General features: G+C 29.9%; 1 protein-coding gene across 1 annotated transcript; it reads right to left on the reverse strand.

The window, feature by feature from the left end:
* LOC113364006 lies at window positions 1–25,983 on the reverse strand (the record flags this gene model as incomplete). Its single annotated transcript, XM_026606467.1, is given in 22 exon segments — window positions 1–1,290; window positions 3,339–3,590; window positions 3,695–3,945; window positions 4,041–4,161; window positions 4,562–4,769; window positions 5,091–5,222; window positions 5,301–5,464; window positions 5,549–5,674; window positions 5,748–5,893; window positions 5,972–6,054; window positions 6,128–6,245; window positions 6,412–6,665; window positions 6,737–6,819; window positions 6,889–7,030; window positions 7,214–7,438; window positions 7,543–7,768; window positions 8,099–8,294; window positions 8,675–8,914; window positions 20,620–20,982; window positions 23,973–24,039; window positions 25,444–25,638; window positions 25,815–25,983. Coding segments are annotated over 22 exon segments (4,099 nt in total), but the record flags the coding sequence as incomplete, so codon positions are not given.
* Window positions 25,984–26,034: the final 51 nt, after the last annotated feature.

Consider the following 26,034-nt stretch of genomic DNA (forward strand, 5'->3'; position numbering starts at 1 on the left):
GAAAATATAACACAAATGTTAGGAATAATTTTGTAAAGTTATTAATAGTTAAAGTACGGATCATCTATCTGAATCAATATGGATAATGTTTAAGAAAATTCACCAAACAAAAACTAAATGTTGGGCCTACAATTATTTGAGAATTGTGCCGAGTACATTTCTGATTTACACCAGAGCAGCCTTAATTTTCTTGTCTCATTGAATATCCTCACAGATGCAGAAATATTAGAATTGACATTGAAGATGAATACGTCTTGTACCGCATGGTTTAATACATATAAAAGTACTGTAATCAGGTTCTTCTTAACCATACTTAATCGATCAAAACATTTGTTTGATCAATAATAGGTTAATATTAATCGAGAATTCTTCATTACACTCATTTGTTACACAAATCCCTTCAATTTTCTGTATATACTTAAATAAACAAACAACGTATTTATTTAGCGACTAATTTTAACATAAGCTTAATTAGCAGCTTAAGTATACTAATTTTTTCAGTTCCATATCATCGTTTATGATTCAAAGCAAAACGTCCTATTTTTATTACTAAAAATGCTTGATCACTCATCTGCATATAAATAGTTTATATAAATATTCACCTAAGCCTTCCAAAACTCTATGCAAACGTAGTTTAATTTTGGCACCACTTTTTCTAATTTTAAGCAAATTCCAAATATCACGTCCAAAGATATTGCACAAAACACTCGACAAAATCGAAATTCAGTCGATATAAAGTAGAAATCGAAAAAAATATTGTATGACCGATTAAACAAAGATTTCTAGATTCTTTTTCGATTTCTACATTTATAATAATTACATAAACAGTAAACAATCTTTACATCCAAGTAAGAATAAGCAACTTACCAACAAGTTTGGTACTTATATTCTAGAGTCATATTACCAATTCTGATTCACTCACACCATTGTTCTCAACATCAACTTTTCTCCATTAGTGATGTCCTAATCTGCCATTCTTAGGAACTGCTCCAACAATCCTAACTTTGCCTTGGGCGTCCGAAAACTGAGGAGGCGGTGCTAGAACTCTATCACTCGCTCCACCTACGAATTCTGGTGGAGGAGGCACAAATGTGTCTTCGGCTACTTCTGATGAAGCATTTGAATTCTGTGTCGAAACGTTAGAAGTCAGGTTTTCTTCTGCAGGTGGTGGCAGGCGTGCTAATGATACTGCTTGTCGTGATGATGTTGTTATGAGATTTGAATCGGGATAGAGTTTGTTGCCGAATTGGCGGTGCTTGGTGGTGGATGATTCTGTTGTTTGCTCAATACCTAGAAAAATTGAATATTTATTAGCATTATATAACTATAGTAATATTTGGTCAAGTTCTAAGTAAAAAAATAACAGCGATAAAATTTTAAAGAATTAAGTAAAACCAATTTTGATGATTAACAAAATAGTTGAACAAGTATTCTTAAACTTTTCTAAATAATGGCTACATTATGGACAATCAGATAGGTAATAAGCGAAAGAAGGCAAGTTGCGTAATCATGCAAATACGTGTAAATAATCAACTTTATCAACAATAATAAGAATTATCACTTCACTCAAAAAGTCCGTAGGATAACTAAGAAAAACCAATTTTTTGCCAAAATTCTTTTTTACTCAATATAGTTTTCTTCGAAGACGATATACCGATTATAGTAAACTTCGAACTTTTCGAAACCATTTTTATAGTACGATTTGTACTATGCCACAAAATTCAGCTATCATCTCATCACTTGGCAAAAATTTATTCAGAACGAGCATCCTTTTGAGATCGGAGAACAGGATATGGACGCTGGAGAACAGATCTAGAGAATATAGTGAGTGGTGAATCAATTCGAAACCCAATTCATGTTTTTGTTTTGGTCATTGTTTTCACGGATTTGTGACCTGGTGCGTTGTCCTGATAGAGCAGCATGATGTTCAAATGGGACTGTTTTTTCGATTTCAATCTTCAAATGTTCCAATAACATTATACTATTATATTGATGAAGACATTACTCACGAATCCCAAAAAGCTGACGCTATAATCTAGCCAGCAGATTATTTGCATTTTTTCTCGTCATCATGTCTAGTCCACTCGGCTAAATAATCGTCTATTCAACTCCGGGTTGTAGTGATGAAGGCAGGTTATAAATATGGTGGTATTATGATGCAAAGACTCAGTTTTGTTTCAATTGAGACTGTGCCAAATACTCTTACGAATCTTAAACTCGTTATGTTTTTGGTCAAATGTGAGTTCGCGCGGCACCCATTTAGCACAGGGATTTTTTCTATCCAAATATTCGTGACAACTATCTCAGACAATTCTATTTTTCGGTTTTCCAAAACGTTTCGGTGTTCTTTTTTGGTATTTTCCGTGTAACCTCAATTGGCCTTTCAGAGCGTTCAGCGTCATCAGTGTTCACGATTAAAATCAGCAAACAACTTCTCCACCATTTGCCTCGATTTGGCACACTCCAGATAACACTTATCAAGAGATACTTTGGCAGCAATGGTATTTTTACCCATCAAAAAGCAATGATATATCAAACCTCAAATTTGCTTTGAATTCATGGTTTCAAAAAACTCAAAAGTATCGTCACTTGAACCTCTGTAACTTTTGTAAACTAATCGTCGGTTACTTAAAGTTGTTACTTCCTACAAATCATATCGATGATTACATAACTACATCATCTATGTGTTATCATACAGACTTATTGAGTGACGTAATAGCTGTCTAAGCAAAATGTTCAATTATTTATTTCAAGTATAAAGATTTCGCTTTCATTAAAAACATTTATTTTATATCTTTGAAACATACTTTATCAGTACCTGTATGAAATAAATTAATTTGTTTAACACATTTAATTTAATCCATTTCGAGTTCTAAAAATGTATTTTATTTGAGTGTGAACGTAAACTGTAATCAGTAGCTAAATACAAAACACCATAGTGCTTCGGCATAGATTCCGATTCCGCATAAAACTCAAACTTTGATGAATTTTTATAGTTCAACCGCTTATCCTAGGCCTATAATATTTTAATATGTTATTTCAGACTATGAAGTTCGATATTTAATTACAAAGAAACGGGCAGGACGATCTTTACCAAAAACTGACCAAAGCAATTCCTAAAACATGGACAAAGAAGATTATACTTCTGCCAATTACAAAGAAATAGCTTGGACCAACAATAGTCTTTCTCGAGTGCCTTTCTAATTTTTTACAAACAATTCAGAATTACGTGAAACGTCCAGAAAACATAAAATTAACACATGGGATTCTAAAAATCCATTGATGAAAAAAACTTCTTCTTAAGAAAATAATAATGTTTATAATTTAATTTCCTTTACCTAGTCTTTCTGCTGCCGATCTGCCAAGCGTTTTACTTCCCTGATTCCGGGCCAGAGCAATCGAGTTAGCCTGCTTTCTGGTCAGACTATTATGCCTCTGCATAGTTTTGGAAAATCCTAAATTAGACTGAATGCCTCCATTTATTTCTAGTTGATGTTGTTGCCGCAATTGAGAAACTGTATTAGTTCCCAATTTTGTTGGAGCAGTAGACTTCTTGTCATGTTGTTGCTTGTTTATATCTGGAAATTTACCTAAAAATTGACAAAACAGAATTGATAAAATTATAAGGCGCTGAGAGTTCTACTAATATTTATTTTTATTATAGTATTAAATAGTATAATTAAATTCTTTTTACCTTTACTATTTATATCAGCTCCTTCTTGGTCTGAACTGACGCCGCTAGAAGAATTATCTCCGGCCGTTTCATTTCTCGTGACATTGGTGTCGTTATTGGCACCATCCTGTTGTTCTCCATCTCCAGGATTATCTTTTTGTTCTAGGAAATCATCTGGATATGACTTCGAACATTTAAGACGCGTCCTTATTTTCTGTATCTCGTCCACTGAGAATGAATGAGCGAGAGAAGTTGAATTTGTACTGGAACCACTGTAAAAATAAATACGAAATGATTGATATTGGATGATAAAAAATTCTGAATATTTAATAACAAATATTTTATTAATTGGTTTTATAAAAAATACCTTGTATTGCTGTTACCACTCGTCTCGCTAGCTGATCCATTACCGTTAGTTCCACCATTGGTTTGAGATTTGACTTGAACATTAGGAGTATTATTTGATGGTATTATTCGTTGTTGTGATTCTATAAAGTAATAAATTATTAACAAAATCGTTTTGACATATATTGAAACTTTCAGTTTCATTTTTGTGGCAACTTTTTGAAACCACAGGCTAGTTTTTGTTTGAAGATCAAGCCGTAACATCAAAATGTTAAATAGAATTACTTAATAATTTTCAATAAAAATTGTGCTAAACTATTTCAGCTCCAAATATTTTATTATGCGTATAAAAATATACTTATGTATTTCCAAGAAAATTTATTTAGTGCGGCATTTAATAACATTTATAGCTACTTTAATAAACTATTTATGTTTTCCTGTAGACAATTATATGGCAAGAGCAAAGCAACATAGATAATGCATACTAGTATAAAAAAAAATCCAAACAATTTATTTCATACCAGTTAATTGTTAAGTACCAACCTGTATTAATAATAGTATTATTATCTCCATGTGTAACTTTGATTCTCTGCACGTGTGTCCTGTCTCCCGAAACGGGAATTGTGACCCCTATTCTATTACTTTGCAGATTTGGATTAGTGTTGGACCTGATCCTCCCTTGCATTTGCTCCTCATCAGATTCACTCATACTGTAATCGGGCTCTGGTATCGGTGGAGGCAGAGTTGCAGTCTAAAAAATTGATTTAATCTATTTATGTATTCAATATTCTGTAACCAGACGCTAATATACAATTATTAATGTATTTAGAATTTTTATTCCAAATCCTGGTACAACATCTCACTATCATCACTATCAGTTTTTGGACTTCTAATATTTTCTTCTAAATAAAAATTGATAGGCTATAGATTTGGTAATACTGCTTATTAATATTAATATCAAATTGCGTTTTCATTTAACCAAAAATCCCTTAAATATTGAAATACAAGTTAAATCATCAATCTTGGTTACTAATTTTTCCTGTATACTGGACTTTTACCATATACGACTTACATTATTTATGCTATTCTTTCTGATAGGTTGCGCATAAGGATTTGAAGTTTGCTGATTTTGTTGCTGCACAGCGTTGTCCTGAACTGATGTCGACGACTGGCTGGTATCACGCATACTTTGAGATTTTCGGACCTGCAAAAATAATGAATGAGCATGATGAAAATTAATTCATTCAGTTTCAAAATCTTAATATTAATCTATTAGTCTTACTTGATTTCTATTGCTTGATTGCTCTTGCTGTTTTGCTCTATACCCTACAGCTCTAATATCTTGTGGAGATGCATATAATTTGGCACTAGTTGCAGGTCTAAAACTTGACATTACTGCATTTGGATCTCCAGATACTTCACTGCTGTTTGGAATGCTTTCTTGGGCTAATAATCAAAACATTAATAAGCTACAATTGTTGATATAATTATTTACACCAAAATAGTTATTCAATAAGGTCAATTTCGAACCTTTGGTGGTATTTCCTGACGTCTGATCCAATTCCGATTTGCCTCTAGAAACATCAACAGCAACTAGTTGACCAGTTGTTGGAGGCGGTGGTGGAGGATGAGTCGGGGGAGGTAATTGTCTAGCACCTATAAATAGTAAAAATTAGCAAATATATTATGATTTCATTCTTATGCAATAGCACTATAGAGTGACAAATACCTGCAGCATGTTGGACATCTTCGACACTGCGATGGCGGGCTCTACTGACACTCCATGTCCCCCAGGAATTACTGGGCAATTTATTTGATCCAATTAAGCTACCAGATGCACTTAGACTGGATGCAACTGGTGAACCCAGCGGTTTACTGTTATAAATGATTTATTATCATTAGTTAATGTATATAATTTGAATTGTATAATACTCAAACAACTCTTCAACTAACCCTGCTAAATCTGGTGTGCTGTGAAAATCTCTATGGAGCAGTTCTACTCTAGGTACAGCTACCGCCTTGGCTCTAATAGATGCCTAAAAAATAATGTTTTATTGATTTATATTTTCGAAGGAGTTGGATAAAAATTAATATAAAATTATTGATTACCTTTCCTTTACGTTTCATTTCAGCAACACTAGCGTATACTCTAGGTTTAGCTGGAGATCCTGGTGGGCTTTGATCCATTCCAGATTGGAACCGAGAACTGCACATCATTGTCGATATTCTGGAAAACAAGTCAAAATAGTAGATGATTTGCATTGATCGTAGACAAATATAAATCAAAAACAAATTAATGCTGATAAATTACCAAATTAGAAAAATTATATCGATTAAGAACGGTTATTGTTTAACTAAAATTATATGTTATATGATGTATTATGCTGACTGACCTGTTTCCACTACCAGTCGTTGAACTCTGTTGACGTTGGAACAATTCTTCCAATTCTGCAGCAGTAATTCTACTTGAACAAGGTCTCTGCCGTATACTAGCAGTTCTAGGCTGGTTCGGATTCTGGTTACTATTACCTCCTGGGCTGCCGTATTCGGATGTGCTCTGGTTTATGCTATGTCTGGCTGGACTGTCGTGCTGAGAATACGCGAATGTGGAATGGTTGCCATCGGAACGAGATAAGTGAGGAGACATCTATGAAAAAATGTATTGATATAATATTGAGAAAAAATGTATATTTCTGTATTTTATCCAAAATTCTTTACCTGCACAGACTCGGCAGAACTCGATTTCGTCGTCGATATTCCAGTAGAATCCAAATCATCAGATGATTTTTCACCACCTCCTTCTAAAATAAATTATTTATATTATTGAGTTGATAAATTTTAGGTCACTAAATCTTCTGTTTTTTTTGTACCTAAACCTGCTACCATGCTCTTAGCCCTCGCTCGACCCACGCTTAAAGTTGTTCGAGGGTCACGCCGAGGTGGTGCAGGAGCCGGACCGCCGCGCCCTAAAGTACCCGAGCCAGTTTGTCCAGGAAATATTCCCGCACCAGCCTGATAAATGTGTGAAATTATCAGTGTTATTATCGACTTAAAGGTTTTTTGTAAGAGTACAAAGATCACCTAATACTAGTATGTATTATAAAATCATATTACAAAATATGACTCAAATGTTATAGTAAAGACTGATTTGGCAAATGATAAAAATTGAATGCGTAAAATAAAGACTATTTTTACCTTTCTCGGTAACGTTGCAAAATGTTGTCTCATAGATTGGTGATATGGATTTCCTCCACTGCCATTCATATCAACTCCACCCATATCGGGTTCGTCGAATGCACCAGGTCCAGGGTTGTGACTTGCCGGAGCAGATACCACAGTCATCTGGACAAGTTCGCCAGAAGCACGGATCAGTTCGACGACCCGTTCGTGAGATGCAGCGCTGACATCGGTACCGTTTATCTAAATCGTAGAAAATATTGAAAATGAAACTGCAGCTGGCTATAATTTAGTAGAATTATTTGAAATTCGTTTAAAAACAGAAATAGGTAGGTATATTTTATTACCGCAAGTAAGAAATCTCCAGGTTTCAATCCTGCCATATCAGCAGCGCCGCCGGGGTCTACATCGTCCAAGTATTGAAGAGCTGGACATCGTTCAGAGGGTCTGAGAGCCATCAGAGGCGACGATGCTTTGGCACCACGTAAAACAAATCCAAAACCTCGTCTGGCTCGGTGCAAAACCACATCTCTAGGTGTGTAGTTGTTTGATGGTGTTCCGGGAGAATTGTTGCTGAAATTAAAAAAATCGGAAATGACTTAACTAGGTGATGACTTATAAGGTGATTAAATTTCATCGTAACCTATCGATTGAGTATTCACTATAATGCCCATTTTTATTTTTACGTATTCAATATAACTAGAACTCATAAGTTTTGCACATTCGGCTCTAATAGACGCCTTTTAAGATCAAAATTTAAAAGTTGAACAAGACATCATCACTTTCAACTTATGCAATTTATAATGCTAAGGTATCAATATCACCAATAACAAAAACTGTTCTACATATTTATCTGGTAAAAACAAACTTAAAATATTATTGCAGTCATATTATATTACTAACGTTTTCTTAATCCGTGGAGCTGTAGCACTATAGTGTCTCTCCTGATGATGATGTCCTCCACCGGAATGGGTTTGAGGCTGATTACTTGTTGACGAGTGGCGCAGTCTGACCTCCTGAACACAATGCGCCGGAAACAAACCAACTGCACCAGCTCTAGTAACTCCTTCCAGCAATCCGCAATCGGTCGTTGCAGTCACTGGAATGGAGTAATATACATAGATTAAAGATTTCAATATTTCGAGTTTTGAGATAAAGGTACAATTGACTGCTGGAATAAATTTGTTTTAGAAGCACAAAAAAAAATTACTAAACCTCTAAAATAGATTACAAACTAAAAAGAAATGGCTAGATCTTGTTTCCTAATTAAGTAAATGTTTCTAACCTTTTAGCAACAGGTCTGTTGGCATTTACAGTATAGTCTATAAAACCATTTCTTTAATATTTTTAATTACATATAAGCATTGAAAACACCAAAAGCATCCACCTTACTGTACCTGTCATCCAGTGCTCGTTGTGTGTACCATACAAATTTTATGGTGTATGGATTTTATGGATATTATTATATTACTCAATTACCTTCAATGACTTCTCCTCTCTGCAAAACCAGATGTCCACTCATGGACGGAGGCGGACAATAGGGTTCCAAGCAAACCACTGTCGTTCCGCTATCAAATGTGGCCATACTTCCTCCTCCATTTGAATTGGAACCAACATTTCCTGCACCGTTATTGGAACTGCCGTTGGTGGTAGCAACCACAAAATCTGAACCAGCAGTACCAACTCCTGAAGATTCACTGCCTTCACCACCAGATTTGTCTAAAGAATAAATTTGTTGGTTATTTAAAACTGTGTATTCATGTCAGAAACATTGTGCGTATTGCATTATTCAATTACTATCAAAACTTTCAATTTCATAACTAATTAAATCATTATACATCCATCTGCCCAAGTCGTAACGGATTTCCTTCCTACTTCTGAATAATAGACAATTTCTCAATACTTTAATGATATCGTGAGAAATTGCCGGTTTTTGTATCATTAGTCAGTAGTTCATTGTATTGTTATAGTGTCACAATTAGCTATCACACTTTTTTTCATGATTATAAATAATAATTAATAATATTCAGTATATCAATTTAGAAAAATTACATCCGTACTGTGAAAATAGGAAGTCGGAAAGAAGTTGAAAGAGATTGTAAATTATTATTTATAGAAAAATAGATTATTATTCTTGGTTCTCATTATTCGACTTCACCCTGCACTGTATCTTCTGTATTTTTTTTCTAAATCCGGCTCTATCTCAATTTTTTGTACGCAGGAATCACTTTGCATATCGGCTTCTGCATAATAAGTATAATACTGAGCTTTTCCATATGAATATATGTATATATTTAATCAGAGAGCTGGCATTGTAGAGTTTTTCATAATTTGCAATTAAAATAATATTTAATAAAATGTAGATGATTTCTTCTTTTGCGTAAAAAAGTATATTTGTTGTAAATGATACCAAACAAAGGTAATTTAAATGGATTTACAGTATTTTTAAGGAAGTACGTAATTTTTATTAGAAATTAATAATTGTTTTTTAATACATATTTATAATAAAAATAAAAACATTATGCATAATTTGTGGTTGGGTCCAAAAAAAGAGAATACCACGAGCAAAACATGTGAAATTTGTAAATATTTATATTTGTAAATATAAAATTTCTTGATATAAAATCAGAAGTTAGTACCTAATTAAAGTTGAGAAAGAAAACCATATTTGCAAAAAACATGCTAAATTTTTGGCCGGTATCATTCTGCTCCCTAGCAAACTATAACCCGGCTTGAATAAAATTGATGATTTATAAATCTTATGTTCTTATAGATTTAACACATAACATCAAAAAACCATAAGAAATAACTTGAACAGCCTTGAAGAATTGTATTGAATAGAAAGAGAAAAAAGGAAATACTGAGAAAAGCTGGTAAAAAACACTGTAAGACCAAATTTGCATAAAAAGAAAATTGGGTTGAATTCACATTTTAAAAGTGGAGTCTACTGCCAAATTCGATAAAAGAAAAAATAGAATAACTCGAACAATTGAGATAGAATAGAATGTTTTTGGCTTGAAAGAAAAAATCAAAAATAATTTAAACAGCTTTGGAATATTGTATTTAAGAAGAAAAGGCAAATTATCAATACGTTACAAAGGTTACAAAGCACTGCCAAAACAGAAACATAAAGAAAACAATTAGATATAATTTAACGTACAAAACTGCGTTGAAATCATTACATAAAAAGGTCTGCACGATTCCAGTTCACAAAAATTAGACTTAAAAAAAGGTCTTGAAAGATTGATACCAAATTGACCAAATAATTCACAATTACTATGAGATTTGTTTTAAAAATAGGGTAACCAGCTCTCAACCTACACGTATTTGAATTAGCATATGAAATGATATGTTATTATTTCGTATTGAAGTATGTGTGGTGGAGAACTAGTTTGCATGGCAGAAAATATATATACGGTAACTAGTTCCTTTGTGAGATAATTTCATTTATTTATAAGTGGATACGATATATATAACTTATATCTTACTATATGTTGATATCTGAATAATTTTTATATTTATATAAATTTTTATTCTACTCATACCATGATTTAAAAAAAGCTGTTTCCTATTTGTTTTCATTTGTAATATTCATATCTATAGCAGGACGTTTCCGAAGTTCATTTATCATTGCATCTTCAATAGTAATTAATCTTTTTTTTTCAGATTAAATATCTAAGAAATATTTCCACTTTTTACTTCAACGAGTACCGATATTGATTCAGGAAAACATGTCAAAAAAAGCATGTAGGTATATAAACATGTCAGCAGTTCAAAAACAATAATATGATATATAGAATATGATATATATATAAATAATATTTTATTTTTATATTGATTTTGCTTTTCATCAATTTTTAATCTAGTTCAATATTTATATTTTATTAAATTTTATTAAAAGCTCAAACGTTCAAATTTAAAGTTTGGTGGAGAAAATTGCACAATTTTTGAAATTATAAATTAGCTTATTCGTGAATTACATTTCAAAAGAATAAAACTTTGTTAATTATTTTTATTTTTATAACAATTTAATTTTTTGTAAATTGGAGTATCATTCAAAATTAATAATGTTGGTTTTATTTTTCCAAATTTTTAATCATATACTGACATTATTAATTACATTATATTATTATACAATTTTTCTTAAATTTTATTAAAAGCTGTAACGTTCATTTTATACAAATGTTTGCATAATTTGTGGAGTTATAAATTAGTTTATTCATAAATTGCATTTCAAAAGTATAAAACTGTGTTAGCTATTATTGTTTTTATAACAATTCCATGGTAAATTGAATGCTTTTAATATTTATAAATTAAAATATTATTTAAAATAAATAGAGCTGTTTTTTATTTTTAATCATAATGAATAATATACTAATTAAAATATATTTCTTTAATTAACTATCTCTGTGAAAAGCAGCAACGTTCAAAATTTATTTAAAATTGTAATGTGTTTTTTATTTTTCAAAAGTTATAAGAATTTAAAATTTTTGTAATTTTAATCATTTTATATAAATATTTCAGTAATGTAAGAATTGGTTAGTTATTTTTGATTCTATAACAAAATCAACAACATTAATAATTTTATTTTTCTAATATTTTATTAATAATTTTATTTTTCTAACTTTTTAGTCATATTCAAAATAAACCAATAAGTAACCGTACAAATGATTTATGACCAAGTATTACACCAATTCAATTAATATCTATTTTATTCGAAAATAAATAAAAATATCAATATAAAATTATATTAAAAACAAAATACTGACTCAGGAAAAACTGGAACACAATAAAGTTTATGACAGTCCCATCCTTCATTCTGTAGGAATTATTTTTGTGCACTGAGAAATCGCTAAAGTTGTCAAACATTTTTTCCAATTCTTCAAAATAAGTTATTATATATTAAAAAAAACTATTTAATCACACCAACGTATAAATAACACTGGATTTTGTTATTTGAGTTTCACCACTATACACTTGTTATAACAAATTGTTTAATTAATAATTAAATGATGATTAAATTTGCTCTGGGCTATTGGCTTCACAAAGCAGAAATAATATAAAAATGCAGGAAAATTGCAAAATGCAGTTGATTTTAATTAAAACCGTAAAATAATTGAGAGACGAGAGAATGATTTAATAAATTAGTTTATTTTAGTTCACATATAGCTATCAAAACGTATAAAACATAAAAATAGAAATAGTATTTAAAACGTATTTTCTAATTAAATGGGATGCTGATACGTCTAATAATTTTAAACCATTTTCACTATCAAAGCAAATCCCTGAACAGTAAGTAATTTCGGAACTAAACGAAAAATATAGATTAATTATCTTAGAAAAATAAATTAATAATGATAAAAGCTATGCTCGCAGTTATTGCTTTTTTTAATTAAATTTTAATTTTCAATCATTGAAAGCATTCTTCATAAATGAGAAGCAAGTCAAATTTCTAAACCGTGTGGAAAAATAAAAATTCTAATAGTATTACTAAATACTGCTTTAAATTATTTTTCCTATGGGTACTATAAATCGATTTGAACAAAGTTACAAAAGAATACAACGCAAATCTAATAATTCAAAAGTAATAATAAAAGTTTAAGTTTACGGTGGCAATGCAAATCTTCGAAATGCCGGAAAATAACATTTAAAAATTATTACTAACCCCGGATATCATTTTTTTCGGTTAGATATAATATTTATATTGCTAAATACTGCTTTAAAATATTTCTAATATGGTCACTTTGAATCGGTTTAAACAAACTTAAAAAATAATACAAGACAAATTTGCTAATAATTCAAAAGTAATAATACAGGTTTAAGTAAACCCTGAAGAAGGTAGTGGAAATGCAAATCTTCAAAAAGTCGGAAAATAAATCTAAAATTTTACACTAAACCCGAATATCTTTAATGAATATTATTATTATTAGAATTATAATTATTAACTTCCCGTAGGGTAAGTTATAGTAATCGCAAAAAAATCGAAAATGAAAATTTTTATATATCTTTACGTTTCAGAGGTTTCTGAACATTTTGGCATACCTTAGAAAAAATGGATGTATGTGTGTGTGTATGTGTGTGTGTGTGTGTGTGTGTGTGCGTGTGTGTATGTATGTGCGGATACAAATTTTCGTCGACGATTTCGGGAACACGGATCAACCGATTTGAATAATTCAAAAAACATTCGATTCGTATTGATAAGGAGACGTGCTGATTAGTTTTTGGCGAAGGCAAGTCTAGCCGTTTCGGAGATACGGGCAAAAAGTGCCGGAAACGGTAACTCAGTTTTTAAGAGAACGGAGCGTCCGATTTAACAATTCAAAAAACATTTTACTTGTATTGACAAGATAAAGAATTGATCAAATTTTCATAAAGGCAGGTCTAGCGGTTTCGGAGATCTAACGAAAAAAGTAAAAAAAAATGCCATTTGGCGGTCAAAAATGATCATTAGACATATGCACATCAAATTTTCAGATATTTTATAGAGATTTTAACAATAAGTATAAATTTTGTTTATTTTCCAATGGGTTCCGTATCAATGTTTACCCGTTAGACAGCGACGCCGCGCTTACGCTAGTTATATTATTTCAATGAAATATGCAGTCAAATATTTACATTATTACCATGTATTAGGAATTTTAAATCATTATAAGCATTGCCTAAAGAAGGAGAAAATGTGAATTTTCAAAAAGTCTTCGAAAAAGAAAGGAAAATATTTGTACAATAGGTTAATAATGCGAACTAGATTATGCAAGGTTCGATTGATAATTTGAGGCATCTAATTTTATCGATGTTGACTTTTCCATCACCAATATCTAAGAACTTGTTTGAAAATGTTTTAATGGATAGCTTCAAAAAGTCGAAAAATAAATCTAAAAATTAATACTGAACCCAGATATCTTCAATCAATATTATTACTATTAGCATTAGAATTATTTTATTCAAAAAAATATACAGTCAAATATTTCCACTAACACCATGTACGATATATTATGAATTTAAGCATTGCCTAAAGAAGAAGAAAATGCGAATCTTCAAAAAGTCTTCGATAAAATAGGGAAATATTTGTACTATGGGATAATCCTACAAATCATATTATGCAAGGTTCGATCAATAATTAATAATTAGACGATCAAATCTAGTTTTATCAATGTTGACCTTTCCATAGCAAATATCTAAAAAAAAAAATGAAAATATTGTAGCGGATAGCTTTCTATTGAAGCTAAAATTTAATAGTAAACCCGGATATCTTTAATGAAAGTTATTACTATTAGAATTAGAATTATATTATTCTAATGAAATATTTTTTTTGTTACAATTTATTTTTGTTAATCAAGACTTTAATGTCTTATTTACAAAATTGATATGAGGAAAAAAAAATACAAAAAAAAAAACAAAAAATGCAATACATTGAATATAAAATGAAAAAAGTTAAAATAAACTAATAAAATATGCAGACAAATATTTCCACTAACACCATGTACCATGTATTATGAATTTAAACATTGCTAAAGAAAAGGAAAATGTGAATCTTCTTTAGAAAATCTGTGAAATTCATTTTGAAATGTTTTTGTGGATAGCGTCGAAAAATAAATCTATAAATTAATATTGTACCCGGATATCTTTAATAAAAATTATTATTAGAATTACAATTATATTATTCTAATTAAATAGTCAAATATTTTCACTATCACCATGTATCGATGTTGACTTTTCCATCGTTAATATTTAAAGAATTGTTTTAAAAATATTTTAGCGGATGGCTTTATAAAGTCGGTAAATAAATCCAAAAATAATATTATATCTTTAATAAATATAATTGCTATTAGAATTACAATTATATCTATTCTAATGAAATATGCAGTCAAATATTTCCACTATCACGAATGTATTAATACATTTATAATTATAAATTTTCCTTCAATTTAAGAATTGCCTAAAGAAGTAGAAAATGTGAATCTTCGAAACGTTGGAAGGTAAATAACCAAGTAAATACTAAACATAAAGTCTACATTAAATACACTTTAAATAAAATCAAATTAAAAATGAAATATATATATAATTTAGTTTTGAATTATTTAGAAAAATCACTGAAGAAGGTGACAAAGTATATAGGCGTAGGAAAAAAAACTATTAAGCATTAATTTTTTTTAATTAATCGATGCTGATATCCCATTAAATCATTTCACTAACATCACATTTAAATAAAGCAGATCACTTTCAAAAAACGTTTATAACCACGTATTCGCGACGTTGATTAATTAGTGCGATTATTAAACCTTGATTCTGAGTTAATGTAATTTTTATTTTTTTTACCGATTAAATACAACTTAATGATTTTTTTCGTTTTTGTATTTGCAATTATATATTATTTCAAGTGTGCGCGTGCATTTCGCAACAATTAGCGGACAGAACTGACAAGAGATGCAGTAGTAGGTTGCGGAGTCACATGTAAAGAAAATTTTATGGTCCCTTCTACCTACCTACCTACACTTCGTACGTTGATAATTTTTATGCGAATAAATGATTGAAAAAAATATATACATGTACAAAATACATATATATGTACATACGTACATATGTTATGTATTTAATGTTAATTATTTAACAACGCGTCGAAATAAATAGGGCAGAGCGGGGCTTAAAGGTCCGCTGGTAAAAAGGTCCACCACCGATATCTCTAAAACAAGTAAAGTTAGGAATTTGTTAGCAACAATATCTGAAAGTAGAGAACAAAAGATCTATAACCAGTCCTCACATTAATTATTACAAAGTTGTTATCAGGGGTATAGCCATATTTAAAAATCGACAACAAAAGTATTGTTTTTTTGTTTACGGGGCCTTAATATAATTCTTAAGTAGACATTATTTAATTGTTTTCAACCGTTTTTTATATATCCTATACAATAAGCTTACATGTGGGCGGGTAAAAAAGAGCATCTGAACTTCTACCATGACAAAGATCTAAACTAGAAAGTAAATTAGTGGTATAAGGCATCGTGCATTTAGGCAAATTGCTAAAACTTCCCGTACCCAAAATTATTTTTTTTAAAAAAGATAAGTTTTTTTTAAATTTTGAAAAAAATAGATTTTTGAAAAATTTTGAATTTTTGGAACAAAAACTTATGAATTTTTTATTTTGAAATATTTTGGAAATTTTGAAGATTTTTTCAAAGCAATAACTGCTTTAGCTGCATAGAGTCGCACTATCAAAGCGCGTAAGCGCCGCGTCGCTGTCTAACAGACAAACGATGCTACGGAACCCATAGAAATATAAACAAAATTGATACACATCATTAAAATCGCCATATACATAATATCTGATAGTTTGATGTGCATATGTCTAATGATCATTTTTGATCGCCAAATGGCTTTTTTTTTTCTTTTTTTACTAGATCTCCGAAACCGGCCAAAAAATCAATACAAATAAAATGTTTTTTGAATTATTAAAATCGGACGCTCCGTTCTCTTAAAAACTGAGTTACTGTTTTTGGCACTTTTTGTCCCGTATCTTCGAAACGGGTCGACCAGCCTGTGCCAAAAACTAACCAACACGTTTCCTTATTAATATCCGCACACAAACATACACACACATACATACATTTTTTCCAAGGTATGCCAACATGTTCAGAAACCTCTAAAACGTAAAGATATGCAAAAATTTTCATTTTCGATTTTTTTGCGATTACTATAACTTACCCTGCGGGAAGAATTATGTTTAAAAAAGCAACTTTACGCGAGATAAATTATATTAGTTATTTTAGTTTAGTTATTTCAACTCTTCTGATAAACATTTCTAACGAAGTACCAGATCCAGGTTATATACAGTGATACCTTTGTAGTATGTACGGATAAAATTTATATTTTGCACGGGTTGAATAATGTAGCGATTATTTCGTTAAATCCCTTTAAATTTGATATTCTGGTTTTTGCTATTTACCGGGAAAAACATAAGAACTATAAATAAAATTAATTATTTCGTTTATTTCCTTCAAAAACCACACGTATATATGTATGCAGAGTCCACACAAGAAAAATGACATAGCTAGCAGGTGTTCTTCAAGGAGGAGGGTAACTAGAGGATGACACTATAGGTTTACTTAATAAATTTGTACTATCTAAACACAAATCAATTGATTCTTATTTGTTATTAATATTACAAGTTCAATGACGTATAAAAGCTGCATACTAGGAAAAATATGAATGAGTTTTATTCATTCATTTGTTCGCTAAATTACATCTAAAAAACATTTTTTAAATTTTTGAAAAATTTTCCATGCTATTTCCATACAAAACTTTGATTGAATTGCGCGCTATCTAAAAGTTAATATTAAGAGTTAAAACTTTCAGAGAATTGTTTTTTATCAATTTGGAACCATTTGAGCCCCTGGGAGCAAGGAAATTCGAAAATGACCATTTTAAGGACCACCCTAATAAATATATATATATATATATATATATAATATATATATATATATATATATATATATATATATAAAGTAATATTTCTATAATCGTATATGAGAGTGTGACACAATAAATAATAAACCAGATAACTGCATTGTTGTGTAGGGCTGGGCCGTTCTTGTCATAAAATTTTAACAAGTAGTCTCTGTTACGAAATATTGCCACACACAATAATATAACAGGGTTTTATAATCTTATACAAACCGAGAAATTGAGATAGAAATTCAAAATTAAATGCTAATTTTTTGCAAAAATAATGGCAAAAAAATATTAATTAGCGTTAGCCGTTAGCCATTAGTTATGATGTTACTTTTTACTTTAGTACTTTTTTTTTAAAGTAGGGTCTCTCAAAGCAAGTTGAATTTAACCCTTTCCACTCAGATGTTGCCGCTCTGGCGACAAAATACGTATTAATTCTGCGTTTAGCAAGTGGAAAGGTTTAAAAATTATAAATTTATAGTTCAAGGAAAAGTCTCGATTCTTGAAAACTTAGGACAATTGTGTTAATATTTTTACCGTGGTTCGAGAAATGTTATTCACGCATTGTAACGGTTGCAAAGATTAAATAAACAAAATTAATAAAAATTAACCACAATAACCAAAAAATGGTTATCATTTACCAAAGCTCTAAGGTTGCTCCTGAAAGCTCATAACTTTCAAACAACGTAAGATTTTCTTTGCTCATATTTTCAGGACAGTTAGGATCAATAGCACTACTATCACCCCGTTTCGGTTTGACGTTAAATTGTGGGATTCCCGAAATTAGTAGCATTTTGCATACATTGGTTGAATGTATGTCAGTGTAAAAACTAATTTTCTAACAATCTATCATACAATCTTTATATGAAAATGTACGACATTAGGGCAAATAATACTATGACATATAATAACATACAAATATTTATTAAGTTATCAAAAATGCAATTTATTATTTTTTAGCCCTGTATCATGCGTAAATCCACTATGCAAACATTCAAAGCTAAATAGATTTCAAAACACATTCTTAGCAAGGCTACAATAGCTATCTAAATAAACGGACACGTACAACATAATAAATTAATAGTAATGACTGGATAATCTAGCACAATTCAAATACATAGATTGATTGATAAAAAAATTACTGAAAAAATTAAAACATGCACAAGGAATGCATCAAGTATTTAATTTTTCATGCCGCCATATTTAATAAATATATGTTATTTGTTGGAGAACTTTTCTACATGATTGGTAGAAATCGCTATTAGAAAATTAGAAATCGGTATTAGAAAAATAAATTTGTACTTACAAATTGATAGATATATGAATTGATACAATTACTCTGTACAGAGTATGTCCTTTCACATACTTCGTTTTATTATTTACTAGATTTTTTTTATTAGTTATTAATGAGATTTATCTTCTTTCTGGAGAATGCTTTAAGGTGATCGTTTCACAGAACAACATGATGCTAAAAATGCTTCTATAAATTATTTCACATTTTAACGACTTACGTATTACTGGGCTCTTGGAGAAACTTATTTACAGAAAAGATTTCTACCGTAATAATTAATCAGTAGCTAATAATTAATCACAAAAATAGTCGAAACCTCATGCGAAATCATTGCAAAATAAATTTGATCATGGTAAAATTGATTTTGGCAAAAAAGTGAAGGAGGGAAAGTCAGGCTAAAATTGTTGACTTGAATATTTTACAAAACCAACATAATGCAAAAATCATTTTCAATATCTACTATTCAAAATTTTAGCTTCTACTTGTCTACTGGAATCTATGACTTACTTGTATACAGGACTTTTGGATAAACTTAGGGGGCGTCCATTAATCACGTAATCGAGTTTTTAAGCATTTTTGGGCCCCCCTCCCCCTTGGTGATGCTTGGTGATATTCAAAATTAACCACCCCCTCGCCCGCCAAACATCAAGTGTATTTTTAGTTAGTGAAAAATCTAACATTTTTGATTTTTTTTTTGAAAATGTTTGAACTTTTTTAAAAAAATAGTTAAAAAATAAATACACGTGATATCTTACTATACCCCTCGCCCCCCCCCCCGTGATATTTCGTGATTTTTTACTATACTCCTCCCCCTAAAAACCTCACGTGATTAATGGATGTATATGCCCCCTTATTTACAAAAAAATATTGCTACAGTAATCATTAATTACTGAGTCCAATGATTAACAAATAACTAAGAATAATTCTCATCAAAAAATATTTAGTTACGACAGAGTGAATTTGATTATGGTAATTTGCTTTATTAACAAATCGCTAAATATTCTATCATAAACTATTTAACATCAACTGGAATCAATAGCTTGCATGTGCATGTGGAATCATAATAAACTTATTTACACAAAAACAATTTAATATCTTACAATTACTAGAATAAATCATCAAAATAAATGAAGGAAATTTTGGTCAAATATCTCTTCATAAGTCGTTCAAATATTTACCCATTGCAGAGTAAATTTATTATGGTGAATTCCTTTTGGCAGAAACCGAGGTGAAAAATCATATTTGAGGAAGAAAGTACAATTGATCAATCTGATTTATTTTTAATTTAACATATTATAAAAAAAGTATTAAGAAGTGTTTGACTTGAAGATTTACTTCCGAACAGAAGGGTACAAAATAAAAAGAAGCAATTAGATGACCCTAATTTATTCTGTTCTATAAAATTCGTTTTTGTTTAAAGCTATTTATACCACGTAACAAATTGCTTATATGTCTATTGATCTACATTGTGTTAATAAACAAAAACAAAGAAAACATCCAAATTAAAAATCGATCTATCATTAACATCATAATCGATTTCCAAAATCAAATTCACTCTGATTCTGGACAAAAACACCAAGACGAACACATGTCTTCATTTGTTCACAATTTATATAGTATTTCTAATAAACAAACAAATATAGCGCATATCATCAAACTAATTGATAAAGTGTAAAGTCCCACTGACCTGTAATCAAGCTAACATCATCCTCATGGCTCCTATCAGACCCCAAACTTGAACTGGCCGAACTGAACGGCCTGTCAGTACTCGGGTCCGGAGAGCCCCTTTCGAAATGAAACGCGCTTCTTGGAAATCCATGATGATACGGCATGGTGCCTCCTGGTACATACGTGACAGAATTTGCATGGTATTGATAATTTCTAGGCATAGTTCCCACCATCGAAGGTTCCGGAGAAGGTTGCAAAGGGGGCGAAAGATGGCCTCCTCCTGGAGGCTCTGGTGAAGACGGTGAAAGCAGAGGGGTGCCTCCTGGACCCCATGCTGCTGATCGGCGCTTTGGATTGTATCGAGGAGGTCCTCGGAATGGTACTATAGTTTTTGAGTAAATGGTGGATTTACATTTAATAATTTATATTTTATTCGCCTGGTAAACAGGATCACTATATTAGGGAAATCATTTTGATTTTATTGTCTTAATAGTTAAATTTATTTTATCGATTGGCAATACAAATAACTAATGACTGTTTTCACAATTACCATTCAATATCAAACGTGACATTCATAGTTGTTCATATCAGATTTATTTCTAATATAAGGAAAAAAGTACGACACTTCGTAAGAAGTAAGACTTCGTTACGTTTTTGAATAACTATTTGATCTCGATCAGACTTTATTAACCTAAAACACTGCAAAAGATGTTAAAAGTTAAAGTAAGTACAAATTGTAATAAGGCTTTCAAATTTTAAGGAAAACAATGAAGACCTCATAAAGTAATAGCCTGAAGTATTGCAAAATATTGTTGCAAAATTTGCTGCAGATAAAATGATTTTGAGCTTATAAAAGAAACAATTAGAATTCAATTACCTAAAACCTTGCAAACTTTAAAGTAAGTATAAATTACTTATATAGAAATATTGTTTTAGATTTGTAAAAAAAAACAATTAAAACTAAATGGCCTCAAACTGTATATCACATTATATTCATTAATTAAAAACGCCCCAAATACATATTTCTTAAATTTTTTAATCACGATCAGATCAAAATATTTTACCTTCTCTGAAAATTCATATTAATTATATTATTATAATAAACATTACTTTATAAAAAAAAAAACAAAAGTAATTTTTTTCCATGTTCAGGAACACTAAAATGTATCTTTTACATCGTACTGATATTTCTTTGACATCAAAAGGCAAATGACCTATAATCGTTCGATCTTGAACCGTTTGCAAGGAAGAAAAAATAAAAGTGAACATTATTCAAATTATGTGTTAAACCTACGCTTTTTTCCTAATTTGGTTCGAACAATACACATATAGAGCGATATATGTATATATATACAAAGATGTATGTAATTGGGAAAGTAAAATGTTTTGAACATTTATTGTTTAGTGAGTCATGAAATATGTGTAACTTAAAGTAATCCTGTAGTTATTTAAAGATTGCATTACGCTTTTCAGCTTGCAACTTTGTATTGAGAAGAGATACATATGTATATGAAATAGAGATCAAAAATAATTTTTTCAATACCACCATGATACAAAAAATAGAATATCAAAACATAAATTAGCTTTTAATTATATCAAATGCCAATGCAAAGCCACTATTTAAATGATTCATTAATTTTTTTTTATAAAGTGAATTCTAAACCGAGGCGTCATCTTGTTGGATAAATCATAAAAATATTCTCTTTTGCCAATTTTATGTCAAAACATTTTATTTTCATGCAGAGTCTATTATGTTAACTATAAATTTTTGAAGTTATTAATTTACACAAATATTATTCCATATATCTCATATATTTAAAAAATGTAAGAATCAAGGTTTCTTATAATATAATGAATAGTTGTAACGCGAAAAAATGATCAAGATAATTGGATAATATCGCATCGCACATATATTTAGAGTTTTTTATTCTGACTCAACATGACTTGTGGTGTACCACAAGGCTACGCACAAAGACACCATTTTTAAATTGACTTCGGCAATAAAATCATAGTTTATTTAATTTGGGTTAAACGAGTATGGCAATTCAGATATACCTTTAAAAATAATATTAAGTATTATTGAGATATTATACTTCCTAAAATACTCAGAAACAAACACACCACTCAATAAATGTAAATACTTAGGACTAAAGATAAAACAAATTATAAGTGATTATGGGAAAATATGGATACAATAATAATACTAAATAATGTGTAAAAACGATAAGTGACAGAGTTAATGATAACTAAATATTACTGAATAATTAATGGATTGATAATTAAATGGATGACATTTATTAAAATAATAATAATTTTTGTCTCAAATAACAATATTATAGTATTTAAAATATTTTACTTTTAAACAACAAATAAGCAATGCAAAAAATTACACAAAAACTGAAAACGTCATATATGTAGAAATAACTCGATAATTATTATTATGAAATTAATACTATGAAAAGCATTTCAGTGTATAAATGTTTATAGTTAAGCAAGTTTTTTCATAAATAACGAACAAAAATTCAAAATGATTTGTAGCATGTTGAGAACAATTTTAATAATAAAGATGTGTTCATCATCGAATTTCATTATTATTAACAGCAGTTTATCAATCCTAACAAATAAATTCAATGTTTTATAGTTATTGATGATTTAGTGCATATGTGAACATCAATGTGATATAAAAATAAAAATATTCACATAATATCAAAATGAATGAGAATAAACAACACTAAAATTATTAACTAATATCATTTAATAATTTAACATCAATCTGTGGAAAAAATTGTTAAATCGCCTGTGAAAAAAATGTGTTGTTATAACATCTAAAATTTCTAATATTTCTTTGAACTTTACCTTCAGTTTCTCAGCAATTTGGTCACTCTTCGCATTTTTTTTAGTAAATCTATGCCAAAGCGCGCAATGTATATAATTTTTAAAAACAATTCATGCTCTAACATTGACTTATGAGCATTTCTTTAAAAATTTAATAAAAATTTAAATTTGCATCAAGATTCAACACTACATCTAACAACTAATCACTACTCTGTCACTATACGTCTAGGAGGCACATTTAACACACATGCTATCTAATTGTTAAAAAAAAAACTAAAAATCAGGAATTATAACAGAAGACATCTATTTTAGTTTTGTACCATAAGAATTGATAATCAGATTCTAGTAGAATATCTTGAAAGTTTAATATTTTTGTTCTTTTAGTACAGCTGTATTTTGAAATTGCTAATATGAGTAAAAAATTGTCTTTCATATGGTACAAAAATCTACATTTACACGTTCCATCTACTTTGACATGCCCAGTTATAAAAAAAATTATTAAAAAAAAATAAAAATGATAAAAATTTAATTACTCACCGATATCTTGGTTGCTGTAATTTCTGATTACTTCAGCCAGTTCCATATTTCCAGCAATCACTGCAACCTGAAATTTTTAAAACAACAATTATTAATAATTTTCTGCTAAAATTAGTTGATAGATTGCGCCTAACTTTATTAGGTTCTATAAAAAAACATGTCTTTATTTATAAAAATTACCACTATATTATATTACTTTATTTTTATAAATTCATTGATATTCAACTTTCTATCTATTCTTCCACTAAAAACATCAATTATTTTTAATATTTTTCCATAAAATAACTCAAATTGAATATAGAACAACATGTAATAATTGGTAATTTCATTTGTTGCAAGTATTTTGTCTGATTTTTTTAATAAAATAATATTCCTAAATTTGCAAATCAGAATAATATAAATAATTATTGGCAATAAATATCTGGATTATTAAAAGGGGCTGATTCTGCTAGACCAATGCTATGGCAAGGCTATGTTATGGAGTGCTATTCTCGAACGTTCATATAAATGGTACTAAAAACTATAAAATGGTCAAAATGTTATGTATTATCTGTGCAGTAAGGCGTTGTACACATAAAATGCAACTTCATCTGTACGTTATTAAACCACACCACGAAGATCCAGTTATGATAACATCGTTTTTGTGCGTTTTCTAGGTTAGGTTTTCTATCCAAAATTGCCTAACTGCACAGCAACCACATAGCATTTGACAGTTTTTAGTACCGTTTTATATGAAGCTACACGAGCGTAGCGCTACGTAGGATGCCCTTGCCATAACATTGGTTTATTTTACGGCAGAATCGGGCCAAATTGTGAATCAAATGTTAAAAGTTTCATCTATTCAATTAAGGGCAAGTTTCTATATTATATCTGAAGAATTCCATTCTTTTTCAAACTTACAACAAACTAATGACAAATATGATGAATGAATTGTCTCCTTTTGTTCTCTATATATTACTCCTTTCCTAATCTATGCTTAGATCCTTATCTATAACTTATTGTTAGTCTTAGATTATTTAATTATTAATACTAATTCAAAGGCATGGTCAATGATGAAGCTTTTTAAATTAATAAAAATTTGAAGCAAATTGTCTGTCACTTCTTTAAGTTACAACGAAATATAATGAACAACAAATCTATTTTCATAACCATGTATAGCATTGATGATTATTGTCTACGTTTGATTTTATTAAATATAACTGATAAATTATGTAGTAATAACTTATTTTCATCACTAATTATATAACGTTGCGTATTAGTTTCTTCAATTCATATTATTTTTTTTCTAATATTATATTATTTTATTTGAGATGAGCAATAAAAATTGACTATGAAATCTTTTTACGTTTTATTAGAACATTTTAAATGAGGTCAGAAAATATAGACTAATTTTATTACATTACTTTGAGAAATGAATTACATTGTTACAAAAATGAGAAGTCTGAACTAACATAAATATTTCAATTCTGACCTGATACGGAGTTTGACTTGAATAATTCAAGGCTTGTCTTCGAGCCCCCCTGAACAGCAAAAGTCGTGCGCATGCATCTCTTGCATTCACGGCACAAACATGTAAGGGGGCATTCCCAGAGGCATTCCTGGCGTCCATGTCGGCCCCATAAGCTAACAGATGCTCAAGATGCTGAACCAAACCATTTCGGCATGCCTGGGGAAAAGAAGCAGAGAATTTAAAAATCAATAGTTGCATCACAGTTGAAAATTTTATTAACAGACAAAGGCAAGTCAAAATCTTGTTTTTTGGCAGATCCTTAATTCACCAGATACTGTTAATATCTTTCGGTCCATAAACTTGTCATTCATACAATTCTTATATTTCCTCACCTGGTGAACTTCTTGCCATCCTTGTAGATCTTTGGCCCCTATCGTCGCATGGTCGTGAAGTAAGGCTTCGCATATGGCAGGATCTGTTTTGTGTGAAACCGAGGCATATAAAGGCGTCAGACCTTTACAATCTCGATAATTTGGAGAAGCACCGAGTTCTAGCAGAGTTCTGAAATAAAGCAAAATGTATTAAATGATACATGAATTAAATTTTCCTTTA

This window comes from Ctenocephalides felis, unplaced genomic scaffold (genome assembly GCF_003426905.1).
Source record: "Ctenocephalides felis isolate EL2017-DRISC unplaced genomic scaffold, ASM342690v1 CF-g0.4_SCAFFOLD_00845, whole genome shotgun sequence".
NCBI classification, from domain to species: Eukaryota; Metazoa; Arthropoda; class Insecta; order Siphonaptera; family Pulicidae; genus Ctenocephalides; species Ctenocephalides felis.